This window comes from Capra hircus, chromosome 19, assembly GCF_001704415.2.
Source record: "Capra hircus breed San Clemente chromosome 19, ASM170441v1, whole genome shotgun sequence".
Taxonomy (NCBI): Eukaryota; Metazoa; Chordata; class Mammalia; order Artiodactyla; family Bovidae; genus Capra; species Capra hircus.
Window position 1 is genome coordinate 39,957,750 of NC_030826.1, and position 15,811 is coordinate 39,973,560.

The following is a 15,811-nucleotide window of genomic DNA, read 5'->3' on the forward strand; positions in this document are numbered from 1 at the left end:
ATAAGATGTTTGGGTGTCATCACCGACTCAGTGGACATTTGTTGTTGCTCAGCTGCTCAGTCGTGTCCGAGTCTTTTTTCGACCCCATGGATAGCAGCACGCCAGGCAAACTCCAGGAGACGGCGATGAACAGGGAAGCCTGGCGTGCTGCAGTTCATGGAGTCGCAAAGAATCGGACAGACCGAGTGACTGAACAACATCCTAGCTCCACAACCCTCCGCAGATTCTTTTCTTCTCTCGTGCCCGATGCACCGGGCTACGGTTGAGGACCAGCCTCGTGGCTCTCCAAAGTGAACCCTGCCGGGGGCAAACTGAGAGTTTAAGCATGAAACCCGCCCAGCAACTCATGGCGTCAAAACGCCCTGCGTTCCGGTAGGTCCTACCCACTCTTTGCTGGGTGGGGTGCTCCGCTGTAACCTAGCTGGAGCCTGAGGTGACCGCTTGTGGACCTCTTGTGGACATTCACGGAAGTACAATGTGAGAGAAGCAAGCAAGAAAATCAACACAGTGGAGCACTCTAAAACAAGCCTTACAGACTCAAAGAAGCTCCTCCCCGCTCCTTCCGTGGAGATCCGCCTCCATCATGCGTCTCGGTGGTTGACTTTTTCCCCCTTTGATGACTCGGCCATCGACCAGCCCGGCCTGTCGTTTCCCAGAAGGCCCAGCGCCGGGAAGGGGTTTGCAGCTGCTCCGTCATCGTGCGGCCCGACGCGAGCCCGCGCTCGTGTGCAGGCCCGGCTCGGTTCCTGGTCTCCGGTGCGAGGGTTTACGCGAGGCCCCGGCCTCGGTCCCCGGACTAGGCCGCGACCCCGGGCGCCATGAAGCAGGAGGGCTCGGCGCGGCGCCGCGGCGCGGACAAGGCGAAGCCGCCGCCCGGCGGAGGGGAACAAGAACCACCGCCGCCCCCGGCCCCCCAGGATGTGGAGATGAAAGAGGAGGCAGCGGCGGGTGGCGGATCAACCGGGGAGACCGCTGGCAAGACGGCGGCTGCGGCGGCTGAGCACTCCCAGCGAGAGCTGGACACCGTCACCTTGGAGGGTACGAGAGCTTGGGCCGGGGTCGTGCCCTGATCACGGGTGACAGCACCCGATGATGTAGCCTCTCCTTGGGACCCCAGCGTAGCCTCCACCACCGTGACTTGGGGGTTCCTTGGGATCACCCCCAGGTGCCTGCTCCCGCTACCCTGACACTCCCGACCGCGGCCCGGATAACTGAACAGTCTCTCTAGACTCTGGACTCCTCCCTTTTCACACACCTTCCCTCCACGGGGAATTGCATCTAGAATTAGGTCTCACTGGGCCCATAGACTCCCTCTTCTAAGTTCTCTCCTCTTACCTTATTATTCCACTTATATCTCATCAGACTGATTTTAGTGACCCCAATGCATGACCGATCTCTATAAAAACCAGTGTCTCTATTTATCTTTGAAGGGGGATAAGAATAACACAGAATACTGACTCCTGTGTTTTAAGAATGATTTCTGTTGTCTTAACCACCTTTAACAAACTCCGCTAAGAGAGCCCTTTCTGCTTAGTATCTTGCTTCCTCGTTGCTCTCTAATTGAACTGGCCAAACGATCCTATCTCGTTTTTCTCTCCCTTCAAACCCTCACTCCTGCTCTGTTTCTAAAGAGTTTAAACACATGATACACTTTCAACTTTTGAGTTCCTGATACTCACCTCCCACCTAAACTATATGCCAATTCCCCCATTTCTCTTTTCCTTGGTGCCTGTTCTGTTTCCATCCTCCTCTTGTTCCTCCAAGTTTATATTTCACTTTTCCAGCTTAGAGCATTCTGTCCATATTTGGAGTGGGTAGAGTGAAGACTCCCCACTGTGACCCTGGTGCCATTTCCCACTTCTGGATCAAGTAGGATAGGACTAGTCATTGGATTTTCTCTTTGCTTAACTGCATGAGAAACTAGCTCAAAAACATTGAAATAAGCAAAGTTATGCTCCTGGGTAGTGGTTTGAGGATGTGATAGTGTTGACTGCATCAGCTCCTATTCTAATACAAAGGAATATGAATACAAGGGAAACTGAGAAGCTGCCAATTGATGGTGCTCCCTTATTTCTGGACATTCGTTTCCATTTTCCTCCATTATAAATAGCTTTGCAGCCATCATCTCTGCCCACGTATTTGATCTATTTCTATAATTACTCATTCAGCATAGATCCCTGAGTTGAAAGGATAAATATTTTTAAGGTCCTTGGTAGATATGTCCAGGAAAACTGTACTGATTTACATTATGCAAACAGAAATGTCCTGGTTACCCCTGTACTCTGTATGTTATCATTTTTCAAATACTGTTAGAATGATTATTGAAAAATGTTTTCATTCGTGGTTATTTGAATACTAATGAAGCATTTTTCATGTCTATTTGTCATTCCTCTTTTCATATTGACCATTCATGCTCATTTGTATTTATTTTAATCCTTTCTACAAGCTCTTTATTGAATATGCATCTCTGGCCACATTTGTTGCAGTTACTTTTCTTTTGCTACAGTTATCAGAAGGATTTTGTTTGTTTGTTTGCTTTTTCTACGAAGTTCTTTCAGTCTTGTGTGTGTGTATGTGTGTGATTTCTCCCATTGTTCACATTTGGAAAGTGTTTTCCTATTTGAAGATCTGCTAAATCCCCACGTATTTTTGTTTTTCATTGTTTTTTTTTTCCTTTTTATGTCACTCTCTACTTCTTCCCCAACCCAGCTTTATTTTTCTGTGTCTCTTGGTTATGTCTTAAAATCAGCATATGGCATCCATAAGTATTGCTCAACCCTGTCAGAGCAAAAGAGGGGACTGGCCACATCCTAACATTTGTAAGAGGCTTCCTAAGACTGCTTGGTTGGAGTGGCGGAGGGGTAGGAGGAGTTGGAATTCACATTTTTCCTCCCCTGTTCCTCCACAGACATCAAGGAGCACGTGAAACAGCTGGAGAAGGCAGTGTCAGGCAAGGAGCCTCGGTTTGTGCTGCGGGCCCTACGGATGCTGCCTTCCACGTCCCGCCGCCTCAACCACTACGTTCTGTACAAGGCTGTGCACGGCTTCTTCACTTCCAACAATGCTACTCGAGACTTCTTGCTACCCTTCCTGGAAGAGGTGAGTGGAGTCAGGCCAGCACAGGAGTGTGGGCTTGGCTTGAGACACACAGGGCCACACATTCCGCCCTGGGTAGCTGTGTCCCATCCTGGAGACCTGTCTTATTACCTGCCACAGCAGAGACACGAAGCAAAGCAGCCCCTCTAAATACTCATCTGCCCTCTAACAGGGGGACCATCCTTCTGCCCTGTAGGGTCATTATTCTGAGTCAGAAAAAGGATCTGAGAATCAGGACCCTTCCAACTACATTCATTTCCCACCACTCCCAACATAGGGCCTAGGAGAAGGTTCTACCATCTCTCTGCCTCTGAAGCTTCACCATGGAGGATGTAGAGAACAGTGGTTAAGGGGCTTCCCTGGTGGCCCAGTGGTTAAGACTCCTTGCTTCCACTGCAGGGGTTGTAGTTGGATCCCTGGACGGGGGACTAAGATTCCGCATGCCCTGCAGTGTGGCCCCACCCAAAAGAGAACCGTGGTTAAGAGCACAGGTTTTGGGGGAAGATTGAGTGTTTAATCCCAGCTCTACCATTTGGTGTCTGACCTAACTTCCCTGGGCTTCGTCTGATGTATGTGATGAACAGCTCTGGGGGCACGTTGTGGGGCAGTTGCTGAGGAAGACGGGGAAGGCTGTTAGAACAGTGTGTGGCACAGAGTGCATGTTGATGACGTTAGTTTGCTGGTGGTGGTTGTCTGCATGCCAGGAGAAAGCTCTCCTTTTCCTTTCTGACTGCAAAACTTCTCTTATCATTCATGGTACAGTTCAAGTCCTGCCCCTTCTTAAACTTCATTGGCCCTTCAGCTACCTTCATCTCCCTAAAATTCTGTATGCTTACAATCTGTTTCGTAGATGTAAAACTCAGGAAATCCCCTGAGGTGGACAGTAAGACTTTACTGTCTGGGAAAGGGGAAAAGCACCCTCCCCCAGCCCTGCCTGGAATATTTTTTAACCTGTACATCTCTGAAGTCCTCCACCAAGATCATTTTTTGATCTGTTACACATTATTCCAGTTTTAGTGACTAGATCTGAAAATAAATACTATATATGTCAATTTCCCCCTAAATTTCTTTATTACCACCAAAAAAAATTTTTTTTTTGTCTCATTATTCTTTTTTGGCCAAGCCACGCAGCTTGCGTAACTCAATTCCCCCACCAGGCGTTGAACCCAGACCACAGCAGTGAAACCTAGAATCCCAGCCACTAGACCACCAGGGAACTCCCTGTCTCATTATTCTTGATCTCATCTCTAGAAGTATATCACTTTATTAAACCCTGCCTGACAGAATTTGCAGTGGTTTCAGGTATGGTGGTTTAATCTCTAGTTAGATTGTAGGTTCTCTGAGGGGTCCTTACATCATCCTTTCTGTCCCCGTTCTCTTCTATAAGGATGTTATACCTCTGTAACTCTTTTCTGTATTGATTTTATCGCCAGCCTTTTTGACTCCCTTCAATATTTTTGTATCCCCAGCACCCAGAAAAATCTTGGCACACAGTGGGCACTTAGTAAATCTCTGTTGAAATAATAGTGAGTGCTTAAGAAATTCCTGGTGTATTGATCTGACTGAGCTCTTCCACGGTAACTCACGTCCTCTCCTAGCCCATGGACACAGAAGCCGATTTACAGTTCCGTCCCCGAACAGGAAAATCTGCGTCGGCTCCCCTCCTGCCTGAAGTGGAAGCCTACCTCCAGCTTCTCATGGTTATCTTCCTGATGAACAGCAAGCGCTACAAAGAGGTATCCAAGACCAGAGCGTGTGACTAACGCGCCCCAGGCAGTGCGTGGGGTTAGTGGGGGGGATTGCCTCTCGTGAAGAAATAGATCATCACTGGGTCGTTCACTGCCCCCCAGACTCTTGCCCAGCATGAGGATGCGCCCAGCCCCACATCCGAGGAAGACCCCTCAACTCCTGCTCCGGCTCTGGGAAAGGCCTGCCCATAGCCACTCTGCCTCTCTGTGGCGCAGTCCCTGGGTGGGGGATGCTTTGGAAAGAGTAGATTTGGAGGCAGAAAGACCTGGCTTCAAATCCCATTTGTACCTTAGGCAAGTTGATTTCTTCCAGCTGTGTGTAAAATAAGACGAGCTGCCATTCTTACAAGTTTATCATTAGTATTAAGTAAAAATAATACATTTGAAAAATAACTTGGCACAATGACCTGCACAAAGTCAGCATTCCCTACATGTTAATAAATGGCAGCTCTTACTGTGGATCTGAAAGACTCCATTGTGGATACGACTCTTCCAGCACCGCCTCCAGCTGGGGCAGCTGCCCTGGCAGGCTCAGCTTCTCTCCCGGGGCACACCCAGGAGGTGACAGGTCTTATGCCTCAGTCTTCTGTTTTATTTTTTCCTTGCTTTGCCGCTGGTTGGTTTTTGTTTGATTGGTTGCTCTTTAGCTATAATTCACCCACTTGAAAGTCTAGATTTCGATGGCTTTTTTGTATATTCACAAAGTTGTACAACTGCCCTCCTGTCTAATTCCAGATAAGCTTAGTCATTACCCCACCAACCCCCACCGCCCCCCACAAAGAAAAATACCATACCTGTTAGTAATCACACCTTGTTCTCCCCTCCCCACAGCCCAGTAATCTTTTAATACTTTGTGTCCCATGGATACTCTGTGCCTTTTGTGTCTGACTTCTTTCTGTAGCTTAGGGTTTTCTAGGTTTATCTATGTTGTAGCGTGTATCTGTACTCTGTTCCTTTTTATGGAGGAGTACTATTTCATCACATGGATATACCACATTTTGTTTAACCATTGATTGGATGATAAGCACTTGGGCCGGTTCCACTTAGGGTTATTGTGAAAAATGCTGATATAAACATTCATGTGCAAGCTTTTATGTGAACATACGTTTCCAGTTCTCTTGGATATATGCCTAGGAGGGGGCTTGCTGGCTCATGTGATAGCTCCGTGTTTAAATTTTGAAGCACTGCCGCTTGACTCTCTTTTGCCTGCCTCCCCAGGCACAGAAGATTTCTGATGATCTGATGCAGAAGATCAGCACTCAGAACCGCCGGGCCTTGGACCTTGTGGCTGCCAAGTGTTACTATTATCACGCCCGGGTCTATGAGTTCCTGGATAAGCTGGATGTGGTGCGCAGGTACTGGTGGCCAGGGGTCTCGCTCGCGGCCCTCGGGGTCAGCAACATGGTCAGGCGCTGCACAGAGCTGTGGACTTGCAGGGGGCCGAGGCCTGGGAGGCGCTAAGGGCCCAGCAGGAAGTGGGGGTGACGGCTAACACACCCTGAGCTGCGGGAGGGCTTGAGGGGCTGAGGCAGAGATGACCACTGGCCTGCTAAGTCCTGTCCCCCAGGCTCCTCCTCTCACCCACCTCTTCAGTGGGTCAGAGGTACGAGGGCAGTATGGCTGAGTCCCTTTGTTTTGCACCTGAAACTATCACAGCGTTGTTAATTGGCTGTGCTCCAATATAAAATAAAAGGTTTTTTTTTTTTAAAATAAGGTATAAGGACAGGCTGGAAAGCCTTTCACTCCTCTGCTTGGAACCTGCGGTGGCTCCCCATTCCCCTCAGGGAAAAGCCCTCCTGATAAAAGCTTTTGAGGCCTCATAGGGTCTGGGCCCCCCCTGCTCCCTGACGCCTCGCTCTTCCACGGGCGAACACTTCCCTTGGCTGAGAGTGCCCTTCTCCCTGCGTCCTTCAAGCCTGTGCTTAACTGTAACCTTCTCAGTGAGTCCTACCCTGACCGGTCTGTTTAAAGCCACAACTCCCTCCTGTCCTCCTGCGCCCCTATCGCACTTACCCTGATTTCTGCGTCACCCCCCACCCCCACCTTTTGTCAGGCCTCACAGTACGCTTATTCATCATGAGAGTTGTCTGTCTCCCCCATCTGAGTGCAGGTCCTCTGTGCACCCACACTGGTGCGTTACTAGTTGACTATTCCGAGTTGTTACTGGAGGCCTTTGACCTCATCTCTTCTGTTCTTGAAGCTTCTTGCACGCTCGGCTCCGGACCGCCACACTGCGGCATGACACGGACGGGCAGGCCACACTGCTGAACCTCCTGCTGCGGAACTACCTGCACTACAGCCTGTACGACCAGGCCGAGAAGCTGGTGTCCAAGTCCGTGTTCCCCGAGCAGGCCAACAACAACGAGTGGGCAAGGTACCTCTACTACACAGGTGAGCAGGGCCCGCCCCAGCCAGGAGGCGTCTCAGGCTCACTCGGCACAAATTGGCTAAGAGTGTGGTGCCCGTGGTGCCTCAGAGGCGCTCTGGTTTGTGGAGGACCAGGGTTTGGATAAACGCTCTCGTCTTGATCAGCTCTCCTCTTCTCACACCCAGGGCGCATCAAAGCCATCCAGCTGGAGTACTCAGAGGCCCGAAGAACAATGACCAACGCCCTTCGGAAGGCCCCTCAGCACACAGCTGTCGGCTTCAAACAGACGGTGAGCAGCAGGTCTCTCTCCCCTTTGACCCCCCTTTCTCATCTGATACCACGTTAGTGCTGTTTCCCCATCTGAGGAGCCGGGAAGGCATCTTTACTTTGTCTTCATACCCTAAAGGTGGCATCACATGTCTGTTTCCACACAACGTTGTTCAGGGCACCTTAGGCAGACACTGCCTGCGCCTCTGGCCGTATATATCCCCAGTCTTCTCCCTGGTAGGTAGGTTTTAAATATTCCTGACTCCCCAGAAGATCCTATAGTCTTTTCATGCAAGGGTCTTGTTTGTGTTGATTAGCTCTGGACTCTTTACCTGGTCCTTCAGGTGCCCCTTTGGGAGCAGTGGTGTCTGTGGCCAGGGAACCCAGGGCCCTCCTTAAGGTGGCCGACTCAGGTGGAGGCAAACCTCGGCCACATCAGAGCTGTCAGTCCCCAGGTATATTTCTTGAGTGCTGACCTTGATACTGGGCACTGTGAGGGATAGAATGGAAATGGTATTCGCACTCAGAGATGGAATCAGAACACCTGAAGCAGAATGGCTTGAGGGCTGTGTAAAATCACAGAGCCTAGCAGCCAGAATTAGGACCCAGCTTTCCCAGCCACAGATGACTGCTCCCACACTCACACACAGGCACCTCCTAGCCCTTGAAAGAGAGCAGGATGAGCATGTACACCAACGACCTCAGTTTGGTAGGAGCTTTGGTTTTAGTTCAGAGAAAGGCAAATTTAGTTGTGGTAAAATAAATCTTTAAACAGTTATATTTGATCTGGTTTTTGAAAGATAGGTTGAATTTTCATAGAAAGGGGTGGTTTTTCAGACACATAAGGTACATTGCAGAATGTAAGATTGCTTACAATGTAGGACACACGCTAAACCTTCTTCTAAAAATCAGTAAAAATGTACGTAATTGACATACAGGCTGTGGTGCACACCAAGGAAAGGTCTCAGTGGGTAAAGCGGTGTTTTCAAACCAGATTTTGCTGTGGATGGATAAGGTTTCAGAGTTTTCTGTGGCAGACCCAGGTTGCAAGAAGGAGCAGAGGGAGCTGGAGTGAGGCCTTGCCCGTGGACTGTTGGTGAAGGAGCCAGGAAAGAGGTGGAAGGGCTGCTCGAGAGGTGAAGAAGCAGAGGTGGGAGAACTTCCCACCCAGAGAGGCTGAAGCAGATAGGTGATGAGCCAAGGCCTGGGAAGAGGTAGGAGGAATGGGCTAGAGAGCCCAAGCGGAGAGCTAGCTTTAAGTAAAAACAGGGCGGGTGAGAATGGGTAGAGACAGATGTGGAGTTTAACATGGCATCTGAAGCAGAGCACGCTGAAAGTGTACCATCCGTAACTGTTCCACGTTCTCGCCTTGGGGGAATCTCATTTGTTTTCACGGCTTAGCTCTCTCCACCACAATGCATCACCAAAGTCCATTAATCTGTCTTAATCCGCCCGGGTTGCTGTAAGAAGACTGGCTGGCTTAAACAGCAGAAATTTATTTCGTTCCATTTCTGGAGGTGAGAAGTCCGAATTCAGGATGTCAGTGTGGCCAGGTTGTTCTGGGAGCTTCTCTTTTGCTTGGAGTTGTCCATCTTCTGCCATCTCCAGATGGTCTTCCTTCCGTGCATATCTGTATCTCTAGTTCTTCTTGTAAGGACCCCAGTCATAATTGGATTAGGGCCCACTCACATGACTTCATATTCCCTTCATAAACCTCTTTAAAGGTTTTAGCTCCAAATCCAGTCACATTCTGAGGTACTCAGGTTAGGACTTCACCATAAAAATCTGGGGGTTCCCAGTTCAGCCCATAATACAAGTTTTGAGCCCTCTCACAAACCCAGACCTGCAAATTCCACTTCTCAGCACACATCTCCATTAAGATACTTGCTGGTTCCTCACATCACCTTGTCCAGACCCGCCTGTGTGCCATTTACAGTCCTTCTTGCTCTCCTGATCTGCATAGAAGCCTTGGGTCATCTTGGACTTGTCCCCACCTTCCCTATCACTGAGTCATCTGTTGATTTGCCTGACGCCTTTGGTAGTCATCTCCTCTCTGATGGTGCCCGTGCCCTTGTTTGAGCCACTGACACTGCTGGTCTACCTGGTCCAGGAAGCTTGCATTTTTCCCATTTCCTATCCAGTAAAGTATTGTGAGTTTTGTGGATCTGGTAGTTCAGGTAGTATTATTATTACACCCACTCTAGGGAGGAGGAATCCAGAGACTCGACATTTCTAGCTAGCAAGTAAAGACTGGCATTCTGTCTCCGAGCTCAGAACTCAGCTTGGCACTCAGAACTGGGCATCCCGAGACGTGCCCCAGGCATCTCTCCTGACAGACCCCCTCACCTCCTCAAGTACACTGGCCTCTTCTCCAGCCTGTCCCCTTGGCTGAATCATTCTCCCTCCTTTTTCTGCTTCATCAGATTTCTCAAGCCTGGGACTTCCCTCATGATCCAGTGGTTAAGACTTTGTGTTCCCAGTGCAGGGGGCACAGGTTCTGTCCCTGGTCAGGGAATTAAGATCCTGCATTCTGTAAGGTGTGGCCAAAAAAGTACCAGTCTGCCATTGCTTAAAAGAATCCTCAGAGCTCATGTTAATTTCTGCCATCACCATGGCTTTCCCCTCACTCATGGAGTACGCAGAGGGACAGAGTAGTGGTGTGCGAGGGGACCACCCTGGAAGGCGGGGCCCTCCCTGCCCAGCTGTGGGCACCATCACCCACCCCCATTTTTAACCCCTTGCCTCCTTTGTGACACTTGCTTGCCCGTAGTTTAGCTATCTGGGCTCCTGTCCCTCCTGCTTGTGGGGAAAGTCGTCCCCTCCTCCCACAGTCTCCCTTGCAGGGTGCTGCATCAGGAGGAGGGACCCGGTTTCCCAGGCAACCCTGTCCCTCATACCCAGCTCATTCACCGAGGCTCTGCAGGCCCTTTCCTGTGCTTCTTCCTCTACCCAGATGACTAGCTTACATACGGTTCACCTCCATAACCAGCATCTTTAGGCTGACTTGCATCCCATCCCCGAGGCCTCTGGGTCCTGCGTCCTCATTGGTTCTGAGCCATAGAACCTGCCCATCCAGCCTGTAATTTGGAGCTTTGCCATTTTGGAGCATTGTGCACTGATTGGCTAAGTGAAATGAAGCTGAGGGCCCGGTGTAGTCAGAGGGTCAGAGGCTCCCAGGGCCTGATCCCAAGGCAGAGCCTCGGTTCCACATGCAGCACAGCTTGAGGGTGTTTTCCTCTCTCATGGGCCCAGTCCAGTGCCGCCGTCCTTCTTTTCCGGTGTGTCTGGCTGAGTTGAAGCCCCCTTGGTTTTCTCCTCCCACCCTGTGGGCTCCCTGCCCACTGCCTTCCAGGTGCACAAGCTTCTGATTGTGGTGGAGTTGTTGCTGGGGGAGATCCCAGACCGGCTGCAGTTCCGTCAACCATCCCTCAAGCGCTCACTCATGCCCTACTTCCTTCTGACCCAGGGTAAGGCTGGTCCCCTCCCAGGGTGTGCCGCCCCCCAGCACTGTGTCCCCTCTGGTGTATGCGCCACGGGCAGCATCTGACCCACTCCTCTCCCCACCGCAGCTGTCAGGACAGGAAACCTAGCCAAGTTCAACCAGGTCCTGGATCAGTTTGGGGAGAAGTTCCAAGCAGATGGGACCTACACCCTCATCATCCGACTGCGGCACAACGTCATCAAGACAGGTGTGGGTCGGGCTTGAGAATCTACCTTCCAGGGTGGGGGATGCGGGTTTAGTTCCTGGTCAGGGAACAAAGGTCCCACGTGCTGCGGGGCAGCTAAGCCCACACGCTGCAGTGAGAAGCCCTTGCGCTGTAACAAAGACCCAGTGCAGCCAAACTAGAAAAAAGAAAAGGTAACCTGATCACTTAAAAAAAAAAGACAAGTGTGGGTCAGGGTCTGAGGGAGCCTGGAAGCAGGACTGGGACTCTGCTTCTCTGGGGCTGGGACAGCGCTGTGGCTGCCCGGGCAGGTGAAGGGTCTGTGCCCAGCCTGTCCTCCCCGCACCCCTCCTCCCAGGTGTGCGCATGATCAGCCTCTCCTATTCCCGCATCTCCTTGGCGGACATCGCCCAGAAGCTGCAGCTTGATAGCCCAGAGGATGCAGAATTCATTGTCGCCAAGGTGGGCCTGGTTCAGGGGCCACAGACGCTGTTTCAGGCGCGAGGCGGGAGGGGGTTGACGGCTAAAGCGGCGGCATGCCCAGCTTACAGTGAAGCCAGGAAGTTGCCAGAGTGTCTGTGTGAATGAATGTAGGAGAGATCAGCGAGGACAAAGAGATGAGACGGGATGTTCTCAGACTTAGAAGATGGACTTTCTGGTGACTTCTCCTCCCTTTGGGGCCTGCAGGCCATTCGAGATGGCGTCATTGAGGCCAGCATCAACCACGAGAAGGGCTACGTCCAGTCCAAGGAGATGATTGACATCTATTCCACCCGCGAGCCCCAGTTGGCCTTCCACCAGCGCATTTCCTTCTGTCTGGATATTCACAACATGTCTGTCAAGGTGAGGGGCCCTGAGCTGCAGAGCCAGCTGGGCAGCACGCTGCCACACCCACAGGCTCCTAGAGAAGACTGGCTTGGTTTGGGGCCCGGCTCCCAGTCTCTAAAGCACTGGGGGTCCAGGAGGGGCAAAGGACTTGGCTTGTGGGACCACAATGCCTCTGTGCACTTAAAGGGTCTGGTTGCCAGGGAGGATCAGACTGGGGTTTAGAGTGCGCAGTTCTGGATTTGGTTCCAAATTTGAGTCGTTTACCTTCTCTGAAGTCTCCATGTCTCCATTTGTGAGACTGATAGGGAGGTATTACCTGCCCTGCCTGCTTCACAGAGTTGTCGAGATCGGATGAAATCACTGTCTTGGGACACTTAGCAGAGTTTGAATTGTGTAAAGGGTGGGACCACCATCTTGGTCCACAAAAGGCTCCAAGCCTTTGTGTGGTGCTGGTACTGTCGGACACTGTTTTTCCTGGTCTCTCCCCCCAGGAAACCAGGCATATCACTTTGTCTGAAATCAGGCAAACGCTGTGCATGAAAGACCCTTTGTGACTGGTCCCCTGTGTCTCTAGCCTCACTCCCCAGGACCGCTCCCGTCAGCCCCTCCCCCCCTTCTCCCCTCCTCCCAGCTGGCCCCACTGAGCTCCAGCCTAACCTCTCACACCTTGAATGTCTGCCTAGAATGCCCTTCCTTCCACTCTCATAGGCCATCCATTCTTCCTCCTTCTCACTGCCAGTCCGCCTCCCTGCCTGACTGACAGCGTTGGTCGCTTATCCCTCTGGATTTTCTTTTCAGTGTTTATCACGTGGTGTCACGGGTCATTAGTCACCATGCCCCAGCAGACTAAACTGAGGAGTGTCACCTGTCTGGTGCATTTCCTAGCGCCCAGGTGCCTGCCTCCTCTTCACTCACTCCTCTCTCCATTGTGCTTCAGGCCATGAGGTTTCCTCCCAAATCCTACAACAAGGACTTGGAGTCTGCAGAGGTAAGCTGCTTTCTGCTTTGGGTGGAAGGGGAAGTTTCTGGAAAGCCTGGGTGGGTCGGGCTGGGTGCAGACCAAGTGAGTGCCTGGCTGGTCCTCAGCAGCCTGGGTGGGTCGGACTGGGTGCAGACCACGAGCCCCAGGCTGGTCCTCAGCCCCCCGCCCCCTGGTCCTCTTCCCCAGGAGCGGCGAGAGCGGGAGCAGCAGGACTTGGAGTTTGCCAAGGAGATGGCAGAAGATGACGACGACAGCTTCCCTTGAGCTGGGGGGCTGGGGAGGGGTGGGGTGAGTGGGGACTGGCTCTGTCTTTCCCCCATGGGGGTCCCCTGCCCAGGGAACTGGCTCCTCTTCCCACATGGGGCACACAGACTGCTATGTGCAGGGGGTGAGGGGTGCAGGGAGCCGGTCACCCTACCTCATCCCAGGGCCCCTCCTCAGCCGGTGACTTAGCACACGGGGGCAGGCGGGCGGGCGGGCAGCCTCCCCAGGGCAGGGTCCTGGCTAGTGATGTGGGCAGCACGATGGGAGGGACTAGCCCTGTGCCCTCCTCCAGGGAGTAGGGCACCGGAACTGGGACATGTGTTAGGCTGTATGTTTTTTGAAGCTTCAATTATGATTTTTAAACAATAAAAAGTTCTCCAAAGCTCCTTATGTATCAGTTACTCTATTTTGCCCTCACAGGTACAGTGTTAACAGGCCCAGATTTTTCTCCTGGCCTGGGAGTGCCAGCCCCAGGCATGATCTGAGGACCTGATGCAGCTGTAGATGAGGAGGCGGCCAGGGGCTGGGTGAAGAGATTCTGATCTGGGGTCAGAAGGGCCTGGGTTTACTCTTTCGCATCTAACTGGCTCTCAAATAATTGGGCAACTCTCTCAACCTCTCAGGCTCCTTTGCCAGATCTGTCAAATAAATGATTATACTCGGTGATCTCCTGGCTCTAAAATGAGGAATCTAGGCTTCCAATGGATCAAACAAAATGTGAGAGTCTGTCTGGCCCTCAGGGGAGATTCAATGAGGAGAGAAGGGTCTCCAGCAAGGCTGCACCATGTTGGGAGCAGGGTCCTGCCCAGCTGGCCCTTGAGAGGGGAGGATGGGCTCCTCCCTGAGGGCAGGGAGGAGTGATCGGGCACGAGGGGGCTCCCTGTGGCCCCCAGCCCACCTGCTCCAGCAGCATATGGTGAGACGGTGGGCCTGCGCAGCTCTCCAAGGCTTCAGCCACTGCCAGTGGCGCGCCCCTCAGGTCATTTGCGATATTCGTGTTCTCGGGCTGGCACCTGGGGCGTACACGTGCCTTACCTTCCTGCCAGCTCTGTCATCTGAGCAGTGCCTCATGGGTTTCTCCCTCTCAGCTGCATCCCCTCTCTTATTGGTCTCTTCCTCTCTACCTTGCTGATTTCTTTTTCTTTTTATATATATATTTATTTGGCTGTACTGGGCTTCCCAGGTGGCGCTAGTGGTTAAGAACCCATCTGCTAATGCAGGTTAGATATAAGACATACCAGTTCAATCCCTGGGTCTGGAAGATCTGGAGAAGGGAATGGCAATCTGCTCCAGTATTCCTGCCTGGAGAACCCCATGGACAGAGGAACCTGGCAGGCTACATACATACAGTTCATGGGGTCACACACAGACACAACTGAAGCAACTTAGCACGGCTCGGGTCTCAATTGCTGCACACAGGATCTTCGATCTTCACTGCAGCTGTAGGATCTGTCTTTTTAGTTGCAACATGCGGGATCTTCAGTCTCAGCATGCCAACTCTTAGTTGCAGTGTGTGGGATCTAGTTCCTTGACCAGAGATCGAACCCAGGCCCCCTGTATTGGGAGTGGGAAGTCTTAGCCACTGGACCACCAAGGAAGTCCCTCCACCTTGCTGATTTCTACACATCTTCCAGACATCCTGCCTCTTAGTGATTCAACTTCCCAGCTTCTGAACCACTCACTTATTGATAATGGAATTCTTCTCTTAGGAGGTCGTTTGTATGAAAGCCTTATCTTTCCAACTAGATTGCAGATTCTTAGAGAACCTGAGGCATATCTGTCCCTCCAGGACTGCCCAGTGCCTAGCACACTGAGTTGAATAAAGTCTTGTTTGTTAGGCAAGGTCTGCTGTGTACTCCCAGGTGGTAGTAGTGGTAAAGAACCTGTCGGCCAACACAAGAGACAAACGCAGGTTCAAGCCCTAGGTCGGAAAGACCCCTGGAGAAGGGCATGACAACCCACTCCAACATTCTTGCCTGGACAGAGGAACCTGGCGGGCTACAGTCCATACAATAGGGTCGCAGAGAGTCGGACATGACTGAAGGCTCAGCAGGCATGCACTGCATTTTCATCTGTGGATAGCCCTAATTCCATTAAAGGCATGTTTTAGACTGGCCTTGCTTAGTTCCTTGCATCCAAACTTTATTTTCTTTTTTAAGGATTCAATCTTTTCCCCATTTTATAGGCCGATTCAAAAATCTAATAGATCTTTAATTCCCTTCCAGAAAGGATGAGGACTGATGGTGAGCACCGCCCCCACACCCTTCCAGGGTGTGAGGACAGGCTTAGGTGGGCCGTGAACCCTGGCCTGTGTGATGCCAAGTGAGGGTCCCGTTCTGTGGGGTGTGTGCAGCCTTCCAGTCTCAGCCTGTGGCTCTGTTTTCTTGCTGGTTGGTTGGTTTTTGTCCTCACATTGCTGTCCTTCTGGCCCTTGACCACTTTGCCTGACCTTTAAAATGACTTTCTGGGGCTTCCCTGGTGGCTCCGTGGTAAAGAATCCACCTACCAGTGCAGGAGACATGGGTTCCATCCCTCACCTGGAAAGATCCCACATGCTGCAGAGCAGCTAAGCCCATGTGCCACAACTGTTGAG

The 15,811-nt window shown here is 51.6% G+C and overlaps 1 protein-coding gene across 1 annotated transcript; it reads left to right on the forward strand.

The window, feature by feature from the left end:
- PSMD3 (proteasome 26S subunit, non-ATPase 3) lies at positions 623–13,604 on the forward strand. Its single transcript, XM_013972353.2, has 12 exons — positions 623–1,038; positions 2,909–3,099; positions 4,695–4,832; positions 6,063–6,199; positions 7,045–7,235; positions 7,398–7,501; positions 10,832–10,946; positions 11,049–11,168; positions 11,503–11,606; positions 11,832–11,987; positions 12,910–12,960; positions 13,141–13,604. Exons 1-12 carry the CDS (start codon positions 819–821, stop codon positions 13,216–13,218), a joined length of 1,605 nt encoding a protein of 534 aa, XP_013827807.1. The 5' UTR covers positions 623–818; the 3' UTR covers positions 13,219–13,604.